The 21,353-nt window shown below is 38.3% G+C and overlaps 1 protein-coding gene across 3 annotated transcripts in view; it reads left to right on the top strand.

The window, feature by feature from the left end:
- LOC112992391 (multiple epidermal growth factor-like domains protein 10) overlaps positions 1-18,845 on the top strand; it is a 104,308-nt gene extending 85,463 nt beyond the window's left edge. For all 3 annotated transcript variants that reach the window (XM_026115413.2, XM_064501398.1, XM_064501397.1), the window contains exons 15-25: positions 295-429; positions 881-1,009; positions 4,348-4,476; positions 6,115-6,243; positions 8,829-8,957; positions 9,489-9,725; positions 11,075-11,202; positions 11,375-11,498; positions 13,237-13,281; positions 14,858-15,064; positions 16,055-18,845. In XM_026115413.2, the coding sequence (XP_025971198.2) occupies positions 295-429; positions 881-1,009; positions 4,348-4,476; positions 6,115-6,243; positions 8,829-8,957; positions 9,489-9,725; positions 11,075-11,202; positions 11,375-11,498; positions 13,237-13,281; positions 14,858-15,064; positions 16,055-16,215 (1,553 nt within the window). In that variant the 3' untranslated portion in view covers positions 16,216-18,845. The remainder of the gene's footprint in view (positions 1-294; positions 430-880; positions 1,010-4,347; positions 4,477-6,114; positions 6,244-8,828; positions 8,958-9,488; positions 9,726-11,074; positions 11,203-11,374; positions 11,499-13,236; positions 13,282-14,857; positions 15,065-16,054) is intronic.
- The last annotated feature ends 2,508 nt before the right edge of the window (positions 18,846-21,353 follow it).

Below are 21,353 nucleotides of genomic sequence, written 5' to 3'. Positions count from 1 at the left end.
CTACTCATCTACAGATAAAACTATCACCCTGTTTTTTTGGAATGTATTTTTCCTCAAATATGTTTTTAAAATACGTTCATGCTATAGAAGACGCATAATACACAAATCTCCTTTATATGCATGTAAAGCATTCTACGTTTATTGGAACTATATGAATAATAAGCGCCACCATTGCAATCCTTGTGGATTTAGGAAGTAGAGCTAATTGAAGTTAGCAATGAACCCACTGAAGAGTAGTTCATGACTGTACAGATAGTGCAGGAGACAATGACAGTTTGTTCTTTCTGATTCCAGTTTGTTCCCCTGGGTTTTATGGGCACCGTTGCAGCCAAACATGCCCCCAGTGCGTACACAGCAGTGGTCCCTGCCACCACATTACTGGATTATGTGACTGCTTACCTGGATTTACAGGAGCCCTTTGTAATGAAGGTACAAGCGCTAATTAATACTCCTGTAATTACTACAATGCTTGGTAGGCGCCAAGAATTCTAATAATTCTCATTTTATCTACTGGATACCTATTAGACCAAAAATGGTTTCTGTTGTAGTATGTGAAGTTTATAAATGTAGAATGTTAAGCAGATTTAAGCTTTTTGAAAATTTATGGAAAGTGTGAAAAGTGCCTCTCTTTAAACCAACACTCTATTCTTCTATGTATTCTCTGTAAAATGAGTAATTGAAATGGGCTTACCAGAATCTATAATGCCTTGCTTCAGTATTACAGTATTATACTAAATAAATAATATAAAAATATAAAATATAATAAATATAAATAAATACTTTTCTCGATCCAAACATCCATTGTTTTTTCTTAAAATAAAGAAGATACAATCTATGTGCTAATTCCTAAAGAATTCTAATACTGATATCTTGTTCTCAGTGTGTCCCAGTGGCAGATTTGGCAAGAACTGCATTGGAATCTGCACCTGCACCAATAATGGCACGTGTAATCCTATTGACAGGTCTTGTCAGTGCTACCCTGGCTGGATTGGTAGTGACTGCTCTCAGCGTAAGTATCAACATTTTTTCCATTATTTTTCAATAGCTGAACTCTGACTAATTGTTTTAAATTCTCTACTTGTTGATAAAAAATGCTTTCTAAGTGAGAAGTGAAGACTTCATTGTGTATAATGAAGAGAGATTCACTTTTTTGCATTTCATTTGTATTATTACACACTCATTTGTACTGTGAATTTTCTAAGAAGGTTAGGGGGCTGGAGCATAGGGCATGCAAGGAGAGGCCAAGGGGCATCTAGTTGCACTCTTCCACTACCCAAAGAAGTGTTACAGAGAAGAGCAACTGCTTTTTGTTATTATTTGTAAACTTCTTCTGTTGCTATGGCAGTTTTGCCAGAAGTGAAGTTCTTTATTTCTTTCTGAAGTCTGCGACCCAGATCAGTAGTGCCTGTGGCTCTGCTGGTGGGAAGAAGGATAAGAGTTCAAAATTCTGCATAAGAAGTCTCCAACATTTTGCCTATGTGTGAATATTTCTAGCTCATGTGATTTTCTTCTGGGTGTTGTTGGATTTGCCATAGCAGAGACTACGATTATATCCATCTTATGCTCCACAGGAAGTGTATCCTAGGTCCACGAAGCTTCATTCAGTACCAGGTCTCTGTAAGCAGCCATCACTTATGCCCAACTTTTGATCCCTAATTATTGAGCATTTTATGTTGCTTAATCTTTTTTTCCTTTGTAAAACCTTATCTGAGGAGTTGTTAACTGCTCTCTTCCAGCCTACAGTATTCTGCTATGCCATCAGTCTTTCTTTGCATAGTGGCTTCATGACTAGTTGTTTGCTTGTCTGTGTAATTTTGTAGCCTTGTCGCAATAGTGTTATGAATATGGCACAGCTTCTATCCACAGGACACTTACGAATGACAGAGGTAATATTTTACAGATGCTTTCTTCTTAAACTGAGGCACTGAGATACTGGGTTGTTTTGACTGCAGTCATACAGAGAGTTATTGGCAAGGCTCACAACAAAGTCGCAATTTTCCAAGACCCAAGCTAGTGCTCTGACTGCAGGAGCACACTTTTTCTTGTCAAACATTTAAGTTTTCTTGTTAAGAATTTCTTGCATTATGACTTTTTATTATTACTTACCACTTTTTAACAGATTTTTCTCCTTCCTTTTAAAAATAATTTTCAGAGATGCACATTTTTAGTGTTGTTACACTCCACTTGATTTACATATGGTCTTGCTATGCTAAAATAAGTGAAGACTGTTCCTAACTTGAAAAGGAAAAGGACTTGGCCCTAATTTTCTTCTGCTTCACAGAGTTATTTTATTAAATAATAATGCATTGTCCTGATACATTCCTGGGTCAACCTGAATTAACAATAACAAGAAACAAATACCTGAAACAAAATTCTCAAAGGAAGCATAACCAATTCCATAAAGTACTACAATGCACATAGTCCTGCAATGTGTGCAAAAACTTCAGTCAATCTGCTTTTATGAATAAATGTAGTTATATCAGACCCTGATACATCAAAATTCAAAAGACATTGCGCTAGGGTTTCCAGGGAGGTGCATTTCCTAATAACATGCCTCATTGGTTTCTATCATTCACAGTTTGACTGGTCCAGGTTAACTGGCTCTGTACCAATGCAATGTAACATCTGGTCAGTTTGGAAAAAAACCTTCTTTGCTGGCTAAATTCTGAGAAGTGATTAGCATCCACAACTCTGTGTGAGATTAAAATAAATTTAGGGTCTGTTCCTGTGGAAGCCAGTAGCAACACAGGTAGTGGGTCCATATTTTTATGATAAAATAAGTAGGTTGTTGGAAGAGTAGCAGTACAGGAGTATTTGGGAAGAGGAGAGACTTAATCACTGAATCAATATAAGAAAATGGTGCCAGCAGTATGAATGGAGGCTTCTGCTGAGGCTGTGTTCATGGACTATAGGAGAGGAAGTTTATTTGCTTTATATAACAGCCTTTCGTTCCCATGAAAAATAATGATTCCATTAATTTCTTTTGGAACTACTGACCTTCTTGAAACACCTAACCTTTTTTCTGTATGTGATTTACATTCTTTCTTGGTTGACCACTAATATCATACAACAAATAACAGTAATAAAAATCATTGTAAATCACAACTAAAATTGAAACAACAACAACAAACTTATTATAAAATGTGTTTTTTCAATAAAATGCAATATGTTTCTTCGCAGAGTGAATTTGGGGCAAGGGTAACGCTTTGCAAGAGTACAGACCACACATATATGAATCACTTTGCTTATGCAAACATTTAAAGGATCAAAAAGTTTCTCTTGCTCCCAAGACAAGTCTCTGGACAACCAAATCCAGTGTACAATCATGAGTAGAGATCAGTCTTTTTAAACTAATACAGAAGTAAGGATCACACTTTAGCATCTAGCCTGCTTCTCTTCTACTGTAAAATACTCAATTTATGCTGCCAAAAAACTGTTTTTGAATGTCACAACTCTATACTAACAAAACAAAAAACCTTAAGACGTAAATCCTAAGTTTTCACAGAAAGGAGCAATTCTTAGAGCACCGTCTGCACTTAGTGGTATTCTGACATAGAGAAAATTTTCTGATGCTGTCTCTGAATAATAATTAGCATTTTGGGATTACTTCACTATTCTAATGTTAGCATTCGGTATCAGATGCATTCACCATGACATTTTCAAAGTAATCACTAAAATTGCAACTCAGCATTTTTAGACATGATTATGAGTGAAAAAAATCTCCTCCTTCATTTATAATTGCTTGTTTATCAGAAATACATTGATCAGTGGACCTATGGGAACAACTGAGTAAATCAGAAGCCTTATTAGGTCAAGAAACTGTACCTTAAGTTGTGTGCCACACTTAGGCAGCAATACAGAATCTAACAATGGAAATACAGGGAGTAACCTTACTATTGTGTCAGGCTACAAGATACGTTTCAGCCTTCTCCGTTCCTCTTCACATTTGTGGCTTAAAATGCTTATTACTCCATGATGGTGTGCAGCTGAACTGTCTTCACATGAAAAACTCAGTCAAGAAAAGAAACTTCTGTTGCTCTGTCATCTGATCTATGAGAAAGCTGGTATAAGATAACAGTGTCCTAGTTACCTAGTATCAAATATGTACCACTGGTTTCTTTCACATATTTAATCTTTTTCAGCACTTTTTATCTACAGTAAAATGACTCGTTAGTTTTTAAAAAAAACAAAATCTGTGTTTGTCTGTCTGCTCAGAATGGAGCAGCCTAATAGATATTAAAAAAAAAAACCCTAAAAACCAAGCAATGCTCCTATTTGAATGAATGCTCTATGTTAATGAGCAGTGAGGATCCTTGTCATATGAGATTAATTGATTTGTTATTTTAGCTTGCCCACCTTCTCACTGGGGTCCCAACTGCATCCACACGTGCAACTGCCACAACGGAGCTTACTGCAGTGCCTACGACGGGGAGTGCAAATGTACCCCGGGATGGACTGGCCTTTACTGTACCCAGAGTAAGTGATCCTTCTTGTCCATTCATGCTCTTAATGGCCTGCAAATCAGTGACAGAGTTTTCTTTTGGTGTTTTAACCACTTTATTCACTGATTTCTTCCCACGCTGCTGACCCTTTCACACCCAGGAGGTGTACTGCATTGCCTCTGTGGTCACTGGGGAGGTACACCTGTAAGCCCCAGCAGATCTTCGACCGTGCGTTTGCGTTCAGGCTCCTCCCTGGCATTCCTGCAGAGGAAGGCAACTTCTGGCTGCAGCCAGGTGTCCCCAGGTGTCACCACTGCATTTGTGGCCCTAGGTACAGCGTGGACACCGTTAGCTGTGCAGGCAGCGTGCTGGTACCGTGCAAGTCCTTCCCTCTCTGAAACCTCCCCAGGAAACAGTCCAGCTTTGGGGATGCGGTAACCAAGATTATAACATGACACAGAGCCGACTGAAGCCATGAGGATAACTTCTGCCTTAGCCGTGGCTGTGATCTACTGAGGCACAGTCCCTGTCAGCACTGCAAAGTGATCATGTTGTCCGTCTCTTATCTGTAATTGTTATGTCCCAGAGGGGACTGCAACAACAGCTCTCACTCAGCACGTTTAGTTCAAATACCGATATAGAAACTATTTTATCTAGAATTTAGAAGCCAAACTTTATGAGGTTGTTATTTCATCATTTATTTTGGCATTTTCTTTGTGTAATTAATACATTAAATTACTGACATTTCTAAGACTTCTTCATTAGAACAAAAAATACCAGCAGTGCAGGGACTGGAAATAGGTATATGGCACTCATATGCTGGGTAATAGTTCATACAAAGTTTGAGAGAGAAAAATTTAGATATGGATAGAGAAAAAGTTGGTTTCTTACTATCTTTATCATAAATAGTTGTATTTATGGCTCCTATCTGGCTTATCTTCAATCCAAGCATCCCCACTGTTTGCAATCCAGGCACAAGTATTATCTTTGAACTCAAAAAAAAATAGGTAACTGTTTTGCCTTCAGTGTTTAAATACACAGTTTTCATAAAGTCACAACTCTCCTTTTTCAACTGAACAATGTCATAGTTGCAGGAAATAACACATATATTATAGGGCCCTATGGATGCAGCTCTGGAAGACATTTGCTATACTGGTTAGCTGTCAGCTAGCGTGGTTATTTTGCTTCCTGCTGGTGAATAATGATCTCTTTGCAGCAATATGTCTTCTTCATACTGAAATGGCATCTTTGTGAGGAATGGAGATACAATATGTTATTATTTTTACTCTTTATGCTTCAACATCGACTGTGCTGAAAATATGTCCAAAGATCCATTCATCACTAGACAGATTCCCTGTACTGGTTCACAAAGTGCCCTCTTTCTCCTCCTTCAGATATCTCCATAAAACCCATTTCTTCAAGCAGCCCTTCTTGCTACCTTCATCTGCTGTCCCCACAAGTTCCCATTCTCGTTTTTGTATAGTTGTTTGTCTAATATGTATTTTAAACCGCTTAGAATAGGGTAGGTCTTAATCTGTTGTGCTTGTAGAATGCCATGTTGCATAGCAGGTCTACAGAAAAGACTTTTCAATAACATATTTAGTAATAATATTCGAGTGTTATTTCTAGAGCATTTTTTTCACTGTTTTCCGTCCCTCTCCTTGTGTTGCAGGATGTCCCCTCGGGTTTTATGGGAAGGATTGTGCCTTGATTTGCCAGTGTCAGAATGGGGCTGACTGCGACCACATAACGGGGCAGTGTACCTGCCGCACGGGATTCATGGGGAAACACTGTGAGCAGAGTAAGTAGCAACTGGAATTGGTCATGCTTGATAACAGCAAATATTAAAATCTTGAGCCAAGTTTCTGTTGTTTTGGCCTGTGTCTCATACAGCCTCTTGGCTTCAGTGGGAATTTTGGCTGAGCAGGAGCTTCAGGAATTGGTCCAAAGCTTTATCCAAACATAAAAACCCACAGAATTAATTATTGAGACTGATTATGATTGTGATGGCTGTTCTTTTTAAATGTGGCTATAAATTGAAAGACATTTGCACTACATTCTAGTTTCTTTGGGCATAATGCTAAAAAAACTCCAACAACCCTGACATGTAAAAGTAACAGATGAATCCAAGTAATTGTCATTAGCATAAACCACAATGAAAATTAATAGTTAGAAAACTAACAATTAGATGTACCACATCAATCCTAGTGGATAAAATTCTTTGTAATGTGGTTTTATAATACAGTTGGATTATAACAGGACAGCAAATGGCATTTTGTTTTCGTACATGGGTGGTTCTTTTACCAGTTGCATAACACTAAATCAAGAGTAATGCCGCTGAAATCAATGATGGTGTGATGTTATAAAACACTAAAAGACTAATAGGGTCCTAGGCAGAGAATCCGGGTAGTCCAGCTTTTGTTAAGATTACTGAATGGTGCTCCCATACTTCACACATTACACTGCACTGCAAAGCAATCTGTTCAGCACAAGGCCTACGTGCCCCGGATGTTGTACTTAATTACTATTTTGAAGGCTTAATGGGTCTTTGGCATCAGCAGTGTGCACGGGGCAGCGCGGAGCACAGTCCCTATCACCTACAACCAGCGCTGATTTAGCTGCGTCTGATCTGAAGGGCTGCACGGTGGCCAGGATAGCAGGCGCCACACCTGGCAGCCCTGGAACAGAAAGGGCTGGGGGGCGTTACCATATACTAAACTTCTCTGCTGTAGGCACACTTTATTCCCTCAGCTGTGAGTCTAGCCCCAGCTGCAGCACGTGTTGCTTTTCTAAGACTAACAGGCATTTATGTTAGAACCATTAAAAATATCAAAGTGGTGTTTTTCCTTAGAAAAATACAGTTACAACAAAATTGGAACGTTTTAGAGGAATATATCTATTTCAATGAAATAATAGCTGGCAACATGTTACAATGAGATATTTAAATTTTCTTGCTCCACTCTGTTTTCAAAATGTTTAACTTCAAAAGAGCAATAATGTTTAGATAAACTGTTTTGCAAGATCTTTTGATGTTGTCAAATCAAAATACTTATTTGAATATTTTGGCAAATCTACATTTATTATTATATTTCACGGATTTGGTATTTTATCCTATGATCTGATAATGATTCAACAATATTAAAATGTTCTGATATTTCTGAATTGGAATTTTAGTTTAAAAAAAATAGACTTTTCATTCCAATTCAGATTTCAAAATGCCAAAATATGCTATGGAACAATGTTTTTTGGCCAGCCATGGTCTTCAGCAGTGCTAATCTTGTTTTACTGAACGAAACCAAGAGAAGGATAAGCATGAAATTGCACTTGTATCTGGTTTTATCAAGACTGCAGAAAAGTTTCTCTGGCACCTATTGTGTTGCATTATCTTGTAAATTATTCTAATGTAGGAATAAATAAAAGATGAGTTAGATTGTTTAAAAAAAAAAGAAAAGGAAAACAAATCAATCCAATTACAAAACCCCTGAGAGATTCAGAAAATTGAGTCTCAGGAGGAGAAGAAACACCACACTTCTTCAAACCATCTGTAGTACAGTAATGCAACAAGCCACATGTTAACAGAGGTGGCAATACAAAAGAATCATTGTTATCAGTGTAGGATAATTCTCTACCATATTAATTACATGGTGAAGCAGAAACTTTGATCAGTAATTAATTATTGTAATGCAAATCATTTGGGGAGAGACAAGTTCCTGTAAAACTCTTCCAGTTGGGTTACTTTTCATAAGTTTTTCACATTTTTCTCAGTGGTAGTTTCTCTTTATGATATCAAAATATGCTATAGACAGTGTAGGATGAGTTTCATTCTTTTTTTATAAATATATGGTGCATATTAGACTCATTCTTATGGTTCTATGCTCTATTACCACATTAGCACATCTGTGATACAAAATGACACCAGCTACATATCTGACACCACTTACATGGTTACATCATGTTTCGAGCATTGGGTTTGGGTAACTTGGGAGACCTGACATTCTGATGTAAAACTGGCACTTTAGTCATATTTTGTCCATTTTTTCCCTGTCTTCTACCCTGTTAATCTGTGTTTTTCTGATGTCACATTCACTTCCTTAGAGGCACCAAGATTATGGATAATGGAAAATCACTTCTGAATATAATTGCCCGTCTCCTTTTGCACGTGTGTGTGCATGTACACATGCACGCGTCCACCCACCCACCCACCCTTGTCTTGTGCAAATATTTTCAACAGAGCTCTACCAGTGATAACATATTGCCACCTGGTGGTCACTTAGAAAAACATACCTGGTTTGACAAGGTCATGTGCTGGCATATAAGATGCTGTAGGTCTGTAATACCAAAACATTTCAGAAACACTAACTTACATCTACATCTTATTTTGTGCAGAATGCCCTCAAGGTACCTATGGGTATGGATGCCGGCAGCTATGCGACTGTCTGAACAACTCAACGTGTGACCACATCACAGGAACGTGTTACTGCAGCCCAGGCTGGAAGGGGGCCAGGTGTGATCAAGGTAAAAGCCTAGACGCAATAAAATTGTTGTGGTTGGGTTCTCTAAAAACAGGATCAATCTATTAGATGTCATGTCTATATCAGTCGTTAATTTAACCTGATAAGTTATGTGTGTTTAAATAGTCTGTTTTATTAAGTTAGATGTACTCTGTAGATTTTTAAAGATTAGATGCCTTGGTGATAGTTTATTGGAGTAACACATGCAAGTGCAGATTGCATGAAATCTTTTAGAGTGTAGTGCTGTCCAAAGTTGCTGATAGAGCATGTGCTTTATCTGCTCCATATTTTTTGCCTAGAGAATGGTCTGTCTTTTTCAAATCCATGAAATACCTCTTTCTATAAAGAAGATGAAAGCTTTTCCTTAAGACTAGGGTTGTCTTTACATTGGTTTCTGACATAGTTCTATTTCTGCATTATTAAATACAATTAGAATTAGCAGAAAGATTTAGAAGTGAAATACTGTCCTCTACTCCTGACACATGAGCCTCTGCATGCATTTATTCTGTATTTTCCATTTCTTCTTGTATTTCAGCTGGTGTAATTATAGTGGGAAACTTGAACAGTTTAAGCCGTACCAGCACTGCGATCCCTGCTGATTCTTACCAGATAGGGGCTATAGCAGGCATCATCATTCTTGTCCTGGTTGTGCTTTTCCTGCTAGTGCTGTTCATCATCTACAGACACAAGCAGAAAGGGAAAGAAACACATATGCCCGCAGTGACCTATACCCCTGCTATGAGGGTCATCAATGCAGATTACTCCATTGCAGGTAAGTGCAAACCTGTGCAGGGATTTTAGAACAGAGCGTTTCCCCCCGCCCTTGACTTTGTGCTTTTAACCGAGGTTCACATCTGGCCCTAACAGTGTTTAAGTGTGCACATTGAACCTCTTTGCATTAGCGAGAGCTGCTGTGAGCAGGAGCATATTTGACTCCAGAGAGAGTGTCTGAAATTCTGCCCTGAAAGCCTCACTGGAAGGAGAGGCAGAGGAGGCTTTCCCTCTTGAAGAGGAGGAAGGCTGAGACCTGCGGCTATGAGTGCCCCTTTCCAGGACAGCAGCCACTGGAACCCTGCTGGCAGTGCCACTGGCACACCAGGCCCGTGGGGTGCAAGGGCAGGCTTGTGTGCTTGCCTCTCAGCTAGCAGAGGTGGCTCATCCGAGTGCAGAAGGATGCTGGCCCAGCATCTATAGCCATTTAGTTTGCTCTGTATCACAGTCTTTTAACCTCTGCATTTGACGCTATAAAGCTGGCTTACACTGATAAAATGTTTCCTGCTGAGTAAAGGAATAAGCTGACCATACGGACACCTTGCTTTACTGTGTAACATTTTGCACCCCCAAATGTTTCTCTGCATTAAACAGTGGGAGTATAGAGTTTTCTATTTCTCCATGCCTATTTTTAAACAGAACTGGAAAGTGTGGCAAAACATGGTTTGTGCTGAGATTTTAAATTCAGTGCCAATAGCTTGAATACAGGAAGACTGCTATAGCTATAGAAAATTAGAATTTCACATTAGCTATGGTAAGATTCTGTAGATCAGTGGATGACAGAGTTTGAAACCAATGAAGGGAAGGAGCTACATTCCCAAAACAGGAGTTTTCAGCCTATGAAGGTGCGTGTGAATTGGGATGAGAGGGTTAAATGAACCTTCAGGCAATGCTATCCTTTGCACCCAGCTGTTAAGGAAGTGGGCAGGTAAAGAAGCCAGCAGAAGCAGTTGTCAGAGCAGAGAAAGACATCTTTTGAAAATACCAGCAGAGGTGGTGGTGCAGTAGAAGCACCAAAAAATGCTGTGGCCTTGGTGAGAAAAGTGTCTACAATCAGGACAATGCCACAGCTACAGACACTGGAGGCAAAAGAGAGCAAGGGACCACAGCAGAAAGGGACGCCAGCCAGTAACGCCTGAGAATGCTCTTTGCTGAAAGTGAAGTCATGGATACTCAGCTATTGCTCTGTATGTTTAATTTATTTAAATGGAGGCAAAATTTTTAGAATTCAGTTTTTCAAGAAACTCTGGAGCAAATGCTGAAATTAATGCAGCACTATCAAGAACACATCTTTAAAAGGACACGGCACATTATTTTAGGTTGTTCATTTTCCTTTCTCTTTCCTTTCAGAAACCATCCCTCATGGTAATGGTGGAAATGCTAACAGTCACTACTTCTCCAACCCTAGTTATCATACTCTAACACAGTGCACCACCCCACCTCATGTCAACAACATGAACAGACTGACCCTGGCAAAGGTAAAACATAAAAATCTAAATGCTTCTGTGTAGATGAGCCTCTGATTTCTTTTACTTTCTTCCCTAATGTCTTATATTGAATTTATTTTTACTTTCACTGATTATCACCTTGTAGAAATTCAGCAACCCTTTATCATTTTCAGTTTCTGTTATCTTTCTTTCTTTGAAATAGTCAAAACCCAACCAGCTGTTTGTGAATCTCAAAAATGTGGAACCTGGAAAGCGAGGCACTGTCATGGACTACACGGGAACGTTGCCTGCAGACTGGAAACACGGTGGTTACCTCAATGAGCTTGGTAAGGAAAAAACGTAGGACAAAGTGCATGTTATTCTTTGTGGTTGTGATGGATTGGAAAGCAGAGATTTGTTTGCCTGTATAGGGTTGGTGCTCCAGTCAGGTGTTATCAAAATGGTTCTTCTGTGACACTATGTCACAGAAAATAGCAAAACCTGCAGTGCCAGGTTTGTCAGGCAGTGTGTGAAGATCAGGGTTATGGGGTTTGACCTTCCTTTAAGGCAGTACCCTCAGACAAAATACAACTGCTTGAAAGGACTAGTGAACCAGTCTGATGCCCAGTGTAGATACGATATGCAAAATAACACAGTATTTTGATAAAAACATTTGCTTATTAATTATTTTGTAAGACAGTGGGTATTATGCAGTAATGATCTACTCTGGCAAAATTACACAGATTCTTATTAAACCAATGAGAGATTGCATAGTTCTGTGGGGTTTTTTCTTTTTTTCTTGTTTTAGTCCCCACCATACAGAATTGATGCGTAAAAAAATGGCTTCTAATCATCTAAACTGCTTTAGGTATAAGTTCTAAAAGCATCTTCCAAGTTAAGACTCCTGTTTGCCAAGAGACAGAGCACTGTTCTTATGATGAGAAATTTCCCCAAAGTCGTGATAATGAGAGTCAACTCTACATTTCCTTAGAGTATTTGTCCTACTACTCAAAACTTCTAAGAGAGTTGGCTGTGGTTAACCTGTTGTAATAAATCATGGAGTAACAGGGAGATTCCGGAGAACTGGATGAATGCTGATGACATGCTGGTTTTCCAAAAGAGCAAATGGGATGGCTTGGGTAACTCTGAGCTGGTTACCTCGGCATTAGCCCAGGCAAAAACAAGAGAACGGCTGATGTGGCATCTAATTAATAAAGATGTATGGGACAGGAATACAATTTATGCCAATTGTTTTATTGAAAATAGATGTTCTCAAATAACATAATTTTGTTCTTGGTCAGTATGAGTTTTGTTGATAAAGATACTGTATTAGATATCATAGTTTTAGGCTTTATAAGGCTTTTAACATAGTACCACAATACATTCTGATTAAAAAAATTAGCGCTTTACAGTATCAGTTAAAGCTATTTGAATGGATTAGCAACCAGATAAGTGCCAGATCTCCAAAGCCAGTTGTCGGTCGTTGCTGATTGCTGATGTTTATATTGGGATTTATACTGAGAGAAATCTGTTAATAACAGACAATTGCAAAGCTGTAGACCTAGACATAAAGAGTTTTAGGCCATTTCTTTAGGCCAGAGGACTGGAAAAGAGTGACCCTGGAAAATACAGCAGGATTAATTGACCTTGGGAGCAAAGTACCAAGAATTGCAGTGAACTTGCCATACCCTGAGATTTTCAGGTCAGGATGGAAGCCTTTCTAGTAGATACGTTTTATTCAGACAAAAAATATGCTTTAATCAAAAAGCAGTTATTGGGCTCACTGAAGAGTAACAGGGTGAAATGTAATGGCCTGTGACATATGTGAGGTCAAACTAGATAATTTAATAGTCCTTTATGACCTTAAACACCTTCCTTGCACAGGGAGCTACTATGTGAAAATGTGCAAGCACGTAATGCCAATGCTTTTGTAACCCTGTACTGGGTAGCACAGTCCTTATAGGAGCATTCATCTGTCAGGATAGAAATTAACCACAAAGCAATTTTTTAAAGGGTTTGGAGCTGTTACCTACTCATTTTACTTTGATTTTAAAACTGCTATGTTTTTGATACCATTTTTCTCAGGTGCTTTTGGACTTGATAGGGGATATTTGGGAAAATCCCTGAAAGGTGAGTGTATTTTCTGATGTATTTAAATGAAATGATACAGATATTTAAGTTCATCTTCTGAATCATCTTTGGTTTCTGTGTGCAGAGAATATAAAATAATTTTGGACTAAATTGTACCTAGTCACTGAATCAATGCATTAAGGGTTATTTTGGGGGGGTCGCTTTGTTTTTGAGGGGAGAGGGTGTTTTTGTTGTTTTTTTCCCTTAAAAAAAAAAAAAGCCTTTCTAAGCCCCTCGTTCTCCATACACGATCCATTTGTGTACTATCCAAATCACAAAATAGCTGTATTCTGACTAGCAGAAGGGGGACAGCCCTGGACTTCAACCCAGTCAGCCAGGTAGGGATTCATGCTGCCTCTGATGAAAGGCTTGAGGGGAGAGCCAATTCCTCTTGCAGCTGGCATGGTTCATGGAGGCCTGTGCCGCCACAAGCTGCAGTGCTTCACGGAGCTCAGTGTGGGCTTCTGGAAAGTATATCAAAGTATGACTGTATAGAGAGGAGTGAAAAGCTCAGGAAATTCAGGGAAGCGATGATATTTTTGGTCTTTCTAGTTATATCATTTGCATGAGACTTTATACTGGACTGTACTGGTGCGTGTCCCTATTTTTGTTACATGATTCAGGTATGCCAGGGTGACTAGAATGTCTAGGTATCCAAACAGTGAAAAAAGTGTAGCTAAATCTGAAAGAATAATGCGTTAAATATGTAGCAACTGCTACCTGACATTCCCTGGTTTTGGAGGATTAGGGGAAGCCTAATTTCAAATACCTTAAAGATGTCATAAAGTTATAAGCAAACATTTACCGACCAGTTCCTCAAAGTCAATTTTGAGCTGGATATTCAGAAGCAGGAACCAGCTGAGAAAGTCCCAGCTTTAAAGCTGAAATAACATAGAATATTGCAAAATAACACAGAATACAAAGTAACGCAGGATACTATAAAATCTCCTCCCAGCATGAGAAAATACCTCTCAAACCACAGTTATCTGTCTTTCAGTCAAATCCCAAAATGACAAGCCATGTGACATTTCCTTCTCAACTCGCCTATGCGTAGCCTTATGGAAACTTAAGAGGAACTGGTTTCTGGTTAATGTGTTTTAATGGCTGCATACTCAAACTTGGGGTCATTCCTAGAAGTCACCTTACCAGCCTAGCCATTACTATTGGGAGCAGTCTGTTAGATCAGCTATTTTAATAGTGTCCTGAATCTAGCACTTGCAAAGGCAAAAAATATTCTGAAGTGCCTATTAAAACCTGATTCTGCAAATTACCTGTATTTAATGGGAACTGAAGGTGCTCAAACTTTGTAACAAGAATTTGCCTGTGGCAAGATCAGGCCTGTAAAAGAGCAGAGAGGTAGAGGTGCCTTTGTTAATTGCTGTGTAAGACAATTTTTGAAGCATTGTGACTAGTTGCCATTTAAATACTCATTCATGAGTGACTTTCTAGAACTCAAAATTACAGGAGGTCTGTAGAACAGCAGTGTTCTTAGAAATGAAAATGCATTTTGCTCTGTTTAGTAGCAATGTCCATATTTAAGTAGCACATCTGAGAGTAGTGCGTTTTTCTCTTTCAGATCTAGTGAAGAACTCTGAGTACAATTTAAGTAATTGCTCATTAAGTAGTTCTGAAAACCCATATGCTACTATAAAAGACCCACCAGCTCTTGTGCCAAAAAATTCAGAATGTGGATATGTTGAAATGAAGTCACCAGCACGCAGGGATTCCCCATACGCTGAAATTGCCAACTCTGCTTCAGCCAATAAGAATGTTTATGAAGTTGGTAAGTACAAATTGTATTTTTAGATTGTGAAATTTAATGACAAAAAGAATACAAGACTTTTCTTCTGAATCAGTTTAGTCAAAACACATGGAAAATCACTAAAAAATGTTGATGCTTTCAGATTCTAACTCTTCCTCAAAAGCTATAACAAACTCATTGTTCTGAGATAAAGCGGTGTAATTCACATGAAGATAGTTTGAAATACCTTCAGTTCTGTTCTATAACCAAAAGGCACCTCTAAATTTCCCTGGTTTGAAAGCCTTTCTTTAAACAACAGCAGAAGATATGCTCAGCATTTAACTGCAGTATAATTCAGCCCTGGATTAGGCTGTGAAATACTGAATACTGCTGAACTAACTGCTGAACTAGGTGTACATGAGGGATAGAAGAGCTCTCTTTCCTCTCCTTGATCAGAAAAAACAGCATCTTCACCCACAAAAGTGGTATTTTACTGATGTGGGTCCTGTGTAGTTACTGCATTATTGAGAAATCTTTGGGGTTCTTGTGAAATGGTAATTATCCTAATGATCTCTGGACTGAAATAACCTGCATGGCACACGTATTATAGCGTTTCATTTTCTATTTCTGTTCCCAATTAGAGATTCCTCTGGAATCCATCAGGATCTCCATTGTGGTGCTAAGGATTTTTCGTAAGATCTTGATTAAAAGCCCCAAATTTGGGCCAATGTAGCCAAAATTATGGCTTTTTTAGTTTGTTTGCACACCAAGCACAGATGCTACTCTGCTTGGTTCTATCATTAAATACACTCATGGCAGAGCCCTGATGCCAGCTCACAGGTGTTACTTGGAATAAAGCCAAGACACTTGAACATCAACTTTTGTTTCATTTCAGGACTCAGCATGACAAAGAATCCTTATATTTAAGCAGCAGGGAGAGAATATTTTGTAACGCAATCTGACCTAAAATGCTCTGCTTGCCTTCTGTTTGCCTTTTCTCTTGCTCAGTGTACGTGTTCTCTTTTGCCGCAGAACCTACGGTGAGCGTTGTCCAGGAAGCGTTCAGTAACAGTGGACATTTCAGCCAGGATCCTTATGATCTTCCAAAAAACAGCCACATTCCATGTCACTATGACTTGCTACCGGTTCGAGATAGCCCCACGTCCTCTACGAAGGAGGTCGGCAGTGAATGACCCCAAAAGCTAATGTGTAGCCCAGTGGGACTCTCAAGGAGAACAGTGGCGTGGTTTATGCCCCTTCCTCTAATTTACCATCATATTTGGCTCCTAATCTGTCCAGTAGACAATTGCTATACATTAACCGGAAATCTCAAGATGAGGTTTGCATTGTATATACAAGTGACAGATGGACAGATGCCACATTGGGGAGATCCTGATCAGTTTCTTTTTCATGGCAGTTAATTTTAGAGAGACAGGTATGCAACACATTTAAACTGTAATATGTTGGCTTAAAAATATTAGTTTGCAGATCAATTCTGGTAACAGCTCCCATTTCAGCTACTTTAAATACGGACTTCATGCTTATAATTTACTTTGTCATGTTTTCAGAGTAGAACTCGCAGGACAGTGCAGTTTACCAAATGCCACTTCATACAGGTGATCTGATTCACAGTTATGTAGAAGAAAAACTGTGTTGCCAAACTTTGCCTTCCATTCTGATCTTTAGTCAAGACATTAAGCAACAAGATCGGATGCAGTACAGCAAAGCCCAATACTGCAGTTGTTTGGGAAATCCATCATCAGATTTTTGTCTGTTACTGGTTGTGGGAATACCTTGCTTGAATAGGTTTGAAGATGATAAAAGCATTACATACATCAATATTATATGATGCCTCAAGATCACTGGGTACTCCAGGCCCAGCACCAGTCCTCAGCAAATCATTTGCTACATTTCAGCTCCATATGTTGCAGTTCTGACCGCTACTTCTGCCATACACACCTAATAATCCATATCATATCAGTAACTACTTCATAAAATATGTAAAATAAATCAGTTTATTTTTGTCAGCATGGACTGAGTGTGAAAGGGCAAAGATGATGAATGCTGTAAATCTGAAGTGCAAGGAACGGTTTAAATTTTATAAACAGGTAGTAATATGGACTGTAACATAGATAAAAATAGTAAAATGTTCTGGTTTTTTTTCTTAGAAACAACTAAGCAATCTCTGTGCATATTTGCTAAAAAGGCACCTTTTTTATAGTTGATGTAGGGAAAAATATGCTTAAGCTGGTCTTTTGCATTGCTAATAATGTGACACATGTACCCCATTCTTCATTAACTTGTATCTCCCTTTTTAAACTGTGCATCTATGTTTCGAGTGACCTAGCTTATAATTGCAAAAATATTTTACTGTGTGTCCTGTTTTTTTCTTTTTTCTTTTTTTTTTCCCCTCATTTTGGCCAACTGGCCTTTATTTTGTCTGGTTAAGGAGCCCTCTGAGCGGGGAGGGAGAGGATTAAAGTAAGGACTAATGTAATACTAATATCTGTCAGGTGGTTAGCAAATACATAATAGCTTAAATTAATGAATTAATTGGAATAAAAATAAAACTGCAAGATGTTTTTGTTAAGGATAATAACAAGAAAGCAAAAGAAAAGGAAAGAGCAGACTCTGTCTTTAAAGTTTAGCTCATTCTGTGGACTACGTGGATGGAGCCCATCCTTCCAAGAGGCTCCTTTCTCTGTCTCCTCTCTCCAGTTGTGATCTGTGCAATTCAGTGGAAATGTAATTTGCCAAGGAATTCACCCTTAACGCAAAATTTTGCATCAAAAATAGCAGCCCCAAAATATAATGGTTTTTTTTTTGAACCGGCCATTCTCTTTCAGTGGGAAGTTACCTTTAGAAACCTAAAAATAAGTCTAAGCTGTGGCAGTACTGGTTCCAACTGCTGATAATGTCAGTGAGGCTATCTGCTAGCGTGCTTGCAGCACAGCCCCAGCAGCCTTTTCCACCTTGCCCAGGTGGTAACTCTGTCACTTGTCATCAGTAGGTTCTCCCAAGGCTTGGTGCATCCCTGACTGATTGGGATAGGATATGGGAGATTGCATATAATGGGAAGCATAAAGTCCTATTAGTCCTCCCTCCTTTCTGCACTGGGGTTGCGTTCTGGCACATCAGAACTCTGATATATATGATGTAAAGGGCAGATGATACGTCAACGTTTTGGTGTATGTGCTCTCCAGCTCAGCACAAGGAGTGCCAGAACAGTTCTTTTATCTGAAAGTCTGGATTGCAATACAGTCTGAGACAAAGAATTATCATTATTATTGTGATGGCGTTGACATATTCCTAGGAAAATCAGAACCAGTTACTTTTGGAATGGTAACTGCATCACAGAGGATTAACTGTAAGAAAAACTAAAAAAACCCTTCTTGTTTGAAAAAGAGTCACAGGGCTGAAATGGAAATACAATGCAGTTTGCATTTGTTTGTTATCATTAAAGTGGTGAGAAATGAGAGTGCTGCATCTGAAGACATCACTGTGGGCGTGCTCAAGGCTGAGAACATACGTGGCTATATGAAGCGCCCCTTGATGTTCTTTGTTCCTGATGGACATAAGCAGTGGCTGCTTTGCAATTCCCTAGGAAATCCCTGCACATCCTTGGACAGATGTTTGATGAGCTTTGGACTTTGCAATTATAGAAATTACCTACAAGATTTCAAAAGCCAACCACCATTTAATCCCTCCTTAAGACAAAGTATTGACTGGGTTTGTGTGCACATAGGTACATGTAGTGCTACTGATATATACATGTGTTTGTACTGTGTGAGACGGACTTTAAAATAAAACCTTTCTTCTCTGATGCCGTGAATAGAAAATGCTGTACTTAGCAATTGTGGGCTCACAAAAATTTATTTTCTTGCTCTGTGTGTAATTTGGAGACCACTAGGTCAAGTATTCTTCATAATATAAACAGTCCTTTTGGATATACAGTGGTGAAGAGCTGAATAAATGATTTTTAACTTATTTGAAAATTTCCAGTAGGTCACATCCTGAAGTGATATATTCAGCCAAATACGCAAGAGAACAGATAAGTTTCTGATAATTTTGCCTATTGCATATGTTCTAATTAAACACACAACCAAAGTCAGCCATCTATACCTGGGTACAACTCTTGCTGTGTAGTCAGTGTAAGTAATGTCTGCATATATCAGCGCTGTATTTGTAATACATCTAGATAGATGCTCAGTGAAAACCGATTGCCTGCAGGGGTAATATAGTCTTGTTAAATGATATCTATGTATCATTTGAGAGAGAAAAAGCACATTGGACTTGAGTTAGCCATCCCCCTGTCTCCTGTGTGGGCGATAGGCTTCTTTTGGAGTAAACTTTGCTCTTAACTCGGCAGAGACTCACAACTCAAACCTCTTTTCGTAAATCGTAGTATGCTCTTCAAAGAACTTAAACATTTCTCAACACGCATACTATGTCTGGTGCAAACTTCATAAATAAGCTGATGTAATAATTTAGTAATGATTATCTACATAGAGAACTGGCTTCACCACAGCCGTGAATGGAAAGAGACTCCCTATGTCTCTATATGTTCACTTTACAATTGAGAGAAATACAGCATTTAAAACTGAGATGGCTATCCCCTAGCAACTTACAGTTTAATAAAGTGCAAAATTCAGCACAAAGTCAATAGCTGATTTTAAAGTATGTAGAGATGATAAACTTTGAGCTTTTAAATAATATAGGCATATTAATTCTGGCCACTTAGAAGCATAATGAACCTCAAGGTTCTTTGTCAAAGATTTTTGTTTTAATCACAACACACCGTTACACATAAACTTTGTCCTCAACTTGATGTACCCAGAGAACTCCCGTTAATCTTAATTGTAGATGCGCATGCAGATTACAGGGGAAAGCAGATTACATTGTACTCGTACATTCTGCTGAGACAATCTGCAAAGTCAAATTAATATTGAAGTGAAGTTAGAATAAAAATCAAAAGTGGGGAATGTGTTATTTAAAATGTATTGGATTTTCAAAGTACTGTGACTAAAATTGGATTTTTGATTAGGTATGTTTCCAAATAACAATCTCTACACTGCAGCTGTAAAATCCAGACTGAAGAATACAGAGCTAATTTTGACAAAAATGCTTTATATTAAAGATTGTATATATAGTAGTTTAAATGACTGAAAATGAATGGGTGCGTGTTTATTAATTACTGTACAGAAAAACCTTGCCGTGTTTGGTACACTTATACTAGTGCTAGAGCACTGGACCTAACTCTTCTATTTTCAGTTTTTTAGCCCACAAGACTTCACTTTGATATGATTGAATTGTAATATATTTTTTAAAGAAAACCTACCAAGTATGTCTGGCTTTTTTTTTCTTAGCTGTAACAAAAAAGTGTTTTGTTGTTAAAAATATTTTTATTTTCCAAAGATGACTGATGTTCATCATTTTGCCCTTCACTACCATTTATTTCACTTCACATACTTGTAGGTTAATGTAATAAACTTTCTAATGAAAGATGGAAAAATGCTTTGAATTTTTTTGCTTTGTTTCCATTCTCTCAGGATGCATATTGAAGTAGCATTGGAAATGTAAATAATGTTTTCTTTCCACATATATTGGACCAGTAAGTAATGTATGTTACTTTCCTTCATCTAAAAAGTAAGAACTTTGAGATGCTTTGTGGAAAATCAAAGCTGATTTTGGATTTGAAAATGCTGAGCTTTTGACTACTGTCAGATCCAGCAGGATTTAATTCCATAGTCTGGGTGATTCCTTCAAGGAAATAGGCAAAAGGAATTTTTGACAGTTCAAGGCTTTACTCTTGAGAAAGATGGGGCGACAAGTTGCCAAAAGCAAGGCATTTCTCCTTTTTTTGCAGGATAACAGCAGCCTTAGACTGACCATTAAAAAGCTAGTAAAAAAAAAAGTACAAACATGGGGGAAGAAAGCAGATAATATATTGTCATTTCTGTTTTGTAAGTTTGATGGATCTAAGACAGATCTAAAACATTAGCTATAGATAGATGGCGTAGGAAACGGTTCTTTACTACTGCAGTTTGCTCAGAGATGAAGGATTTGGCATAAAGTACTAATGGAAAAGTCTGTTACATCCCCCAAAGGATTCTTCAGGACTTAATTAATTACATTATGCCCTTAAGCACAGAAGTAGTAGCCTAGTTATCATGACATCTAATCTAAGGATCACGTCCTAGAGGTGTGAGTAATTACATGGGTTAAACCACAGCTTACAAAGTCTGCCTATGAAGGGAAAGGAAATGGATGCTCTAGTCCTATTGAGAGCTTTGAACAAACCTTCAACAGGATAGCGGATTTTTTATAGTAA

This window comes from Dromaius novaehollandiae, chromosome Z (genome assembly GCF_036370855.1).
Source record: "Dromaius novaehollandiae isolate bDroNov1 chromosome Z, bDroNov1.hap1, whole genome shotgun sequence".
Lineage (NCBI taxonomy): Eukaryota > Metazoa > Chordata > Aves > Casuariiformes > Dromaiidae > Dromaius > Dromaius novaehollandiae.
The sequence above is the reverse complement of the archived record's forward strand: the minus strand, read 5'-3'. Positions and strand labels throughout refer to the sequence as shown.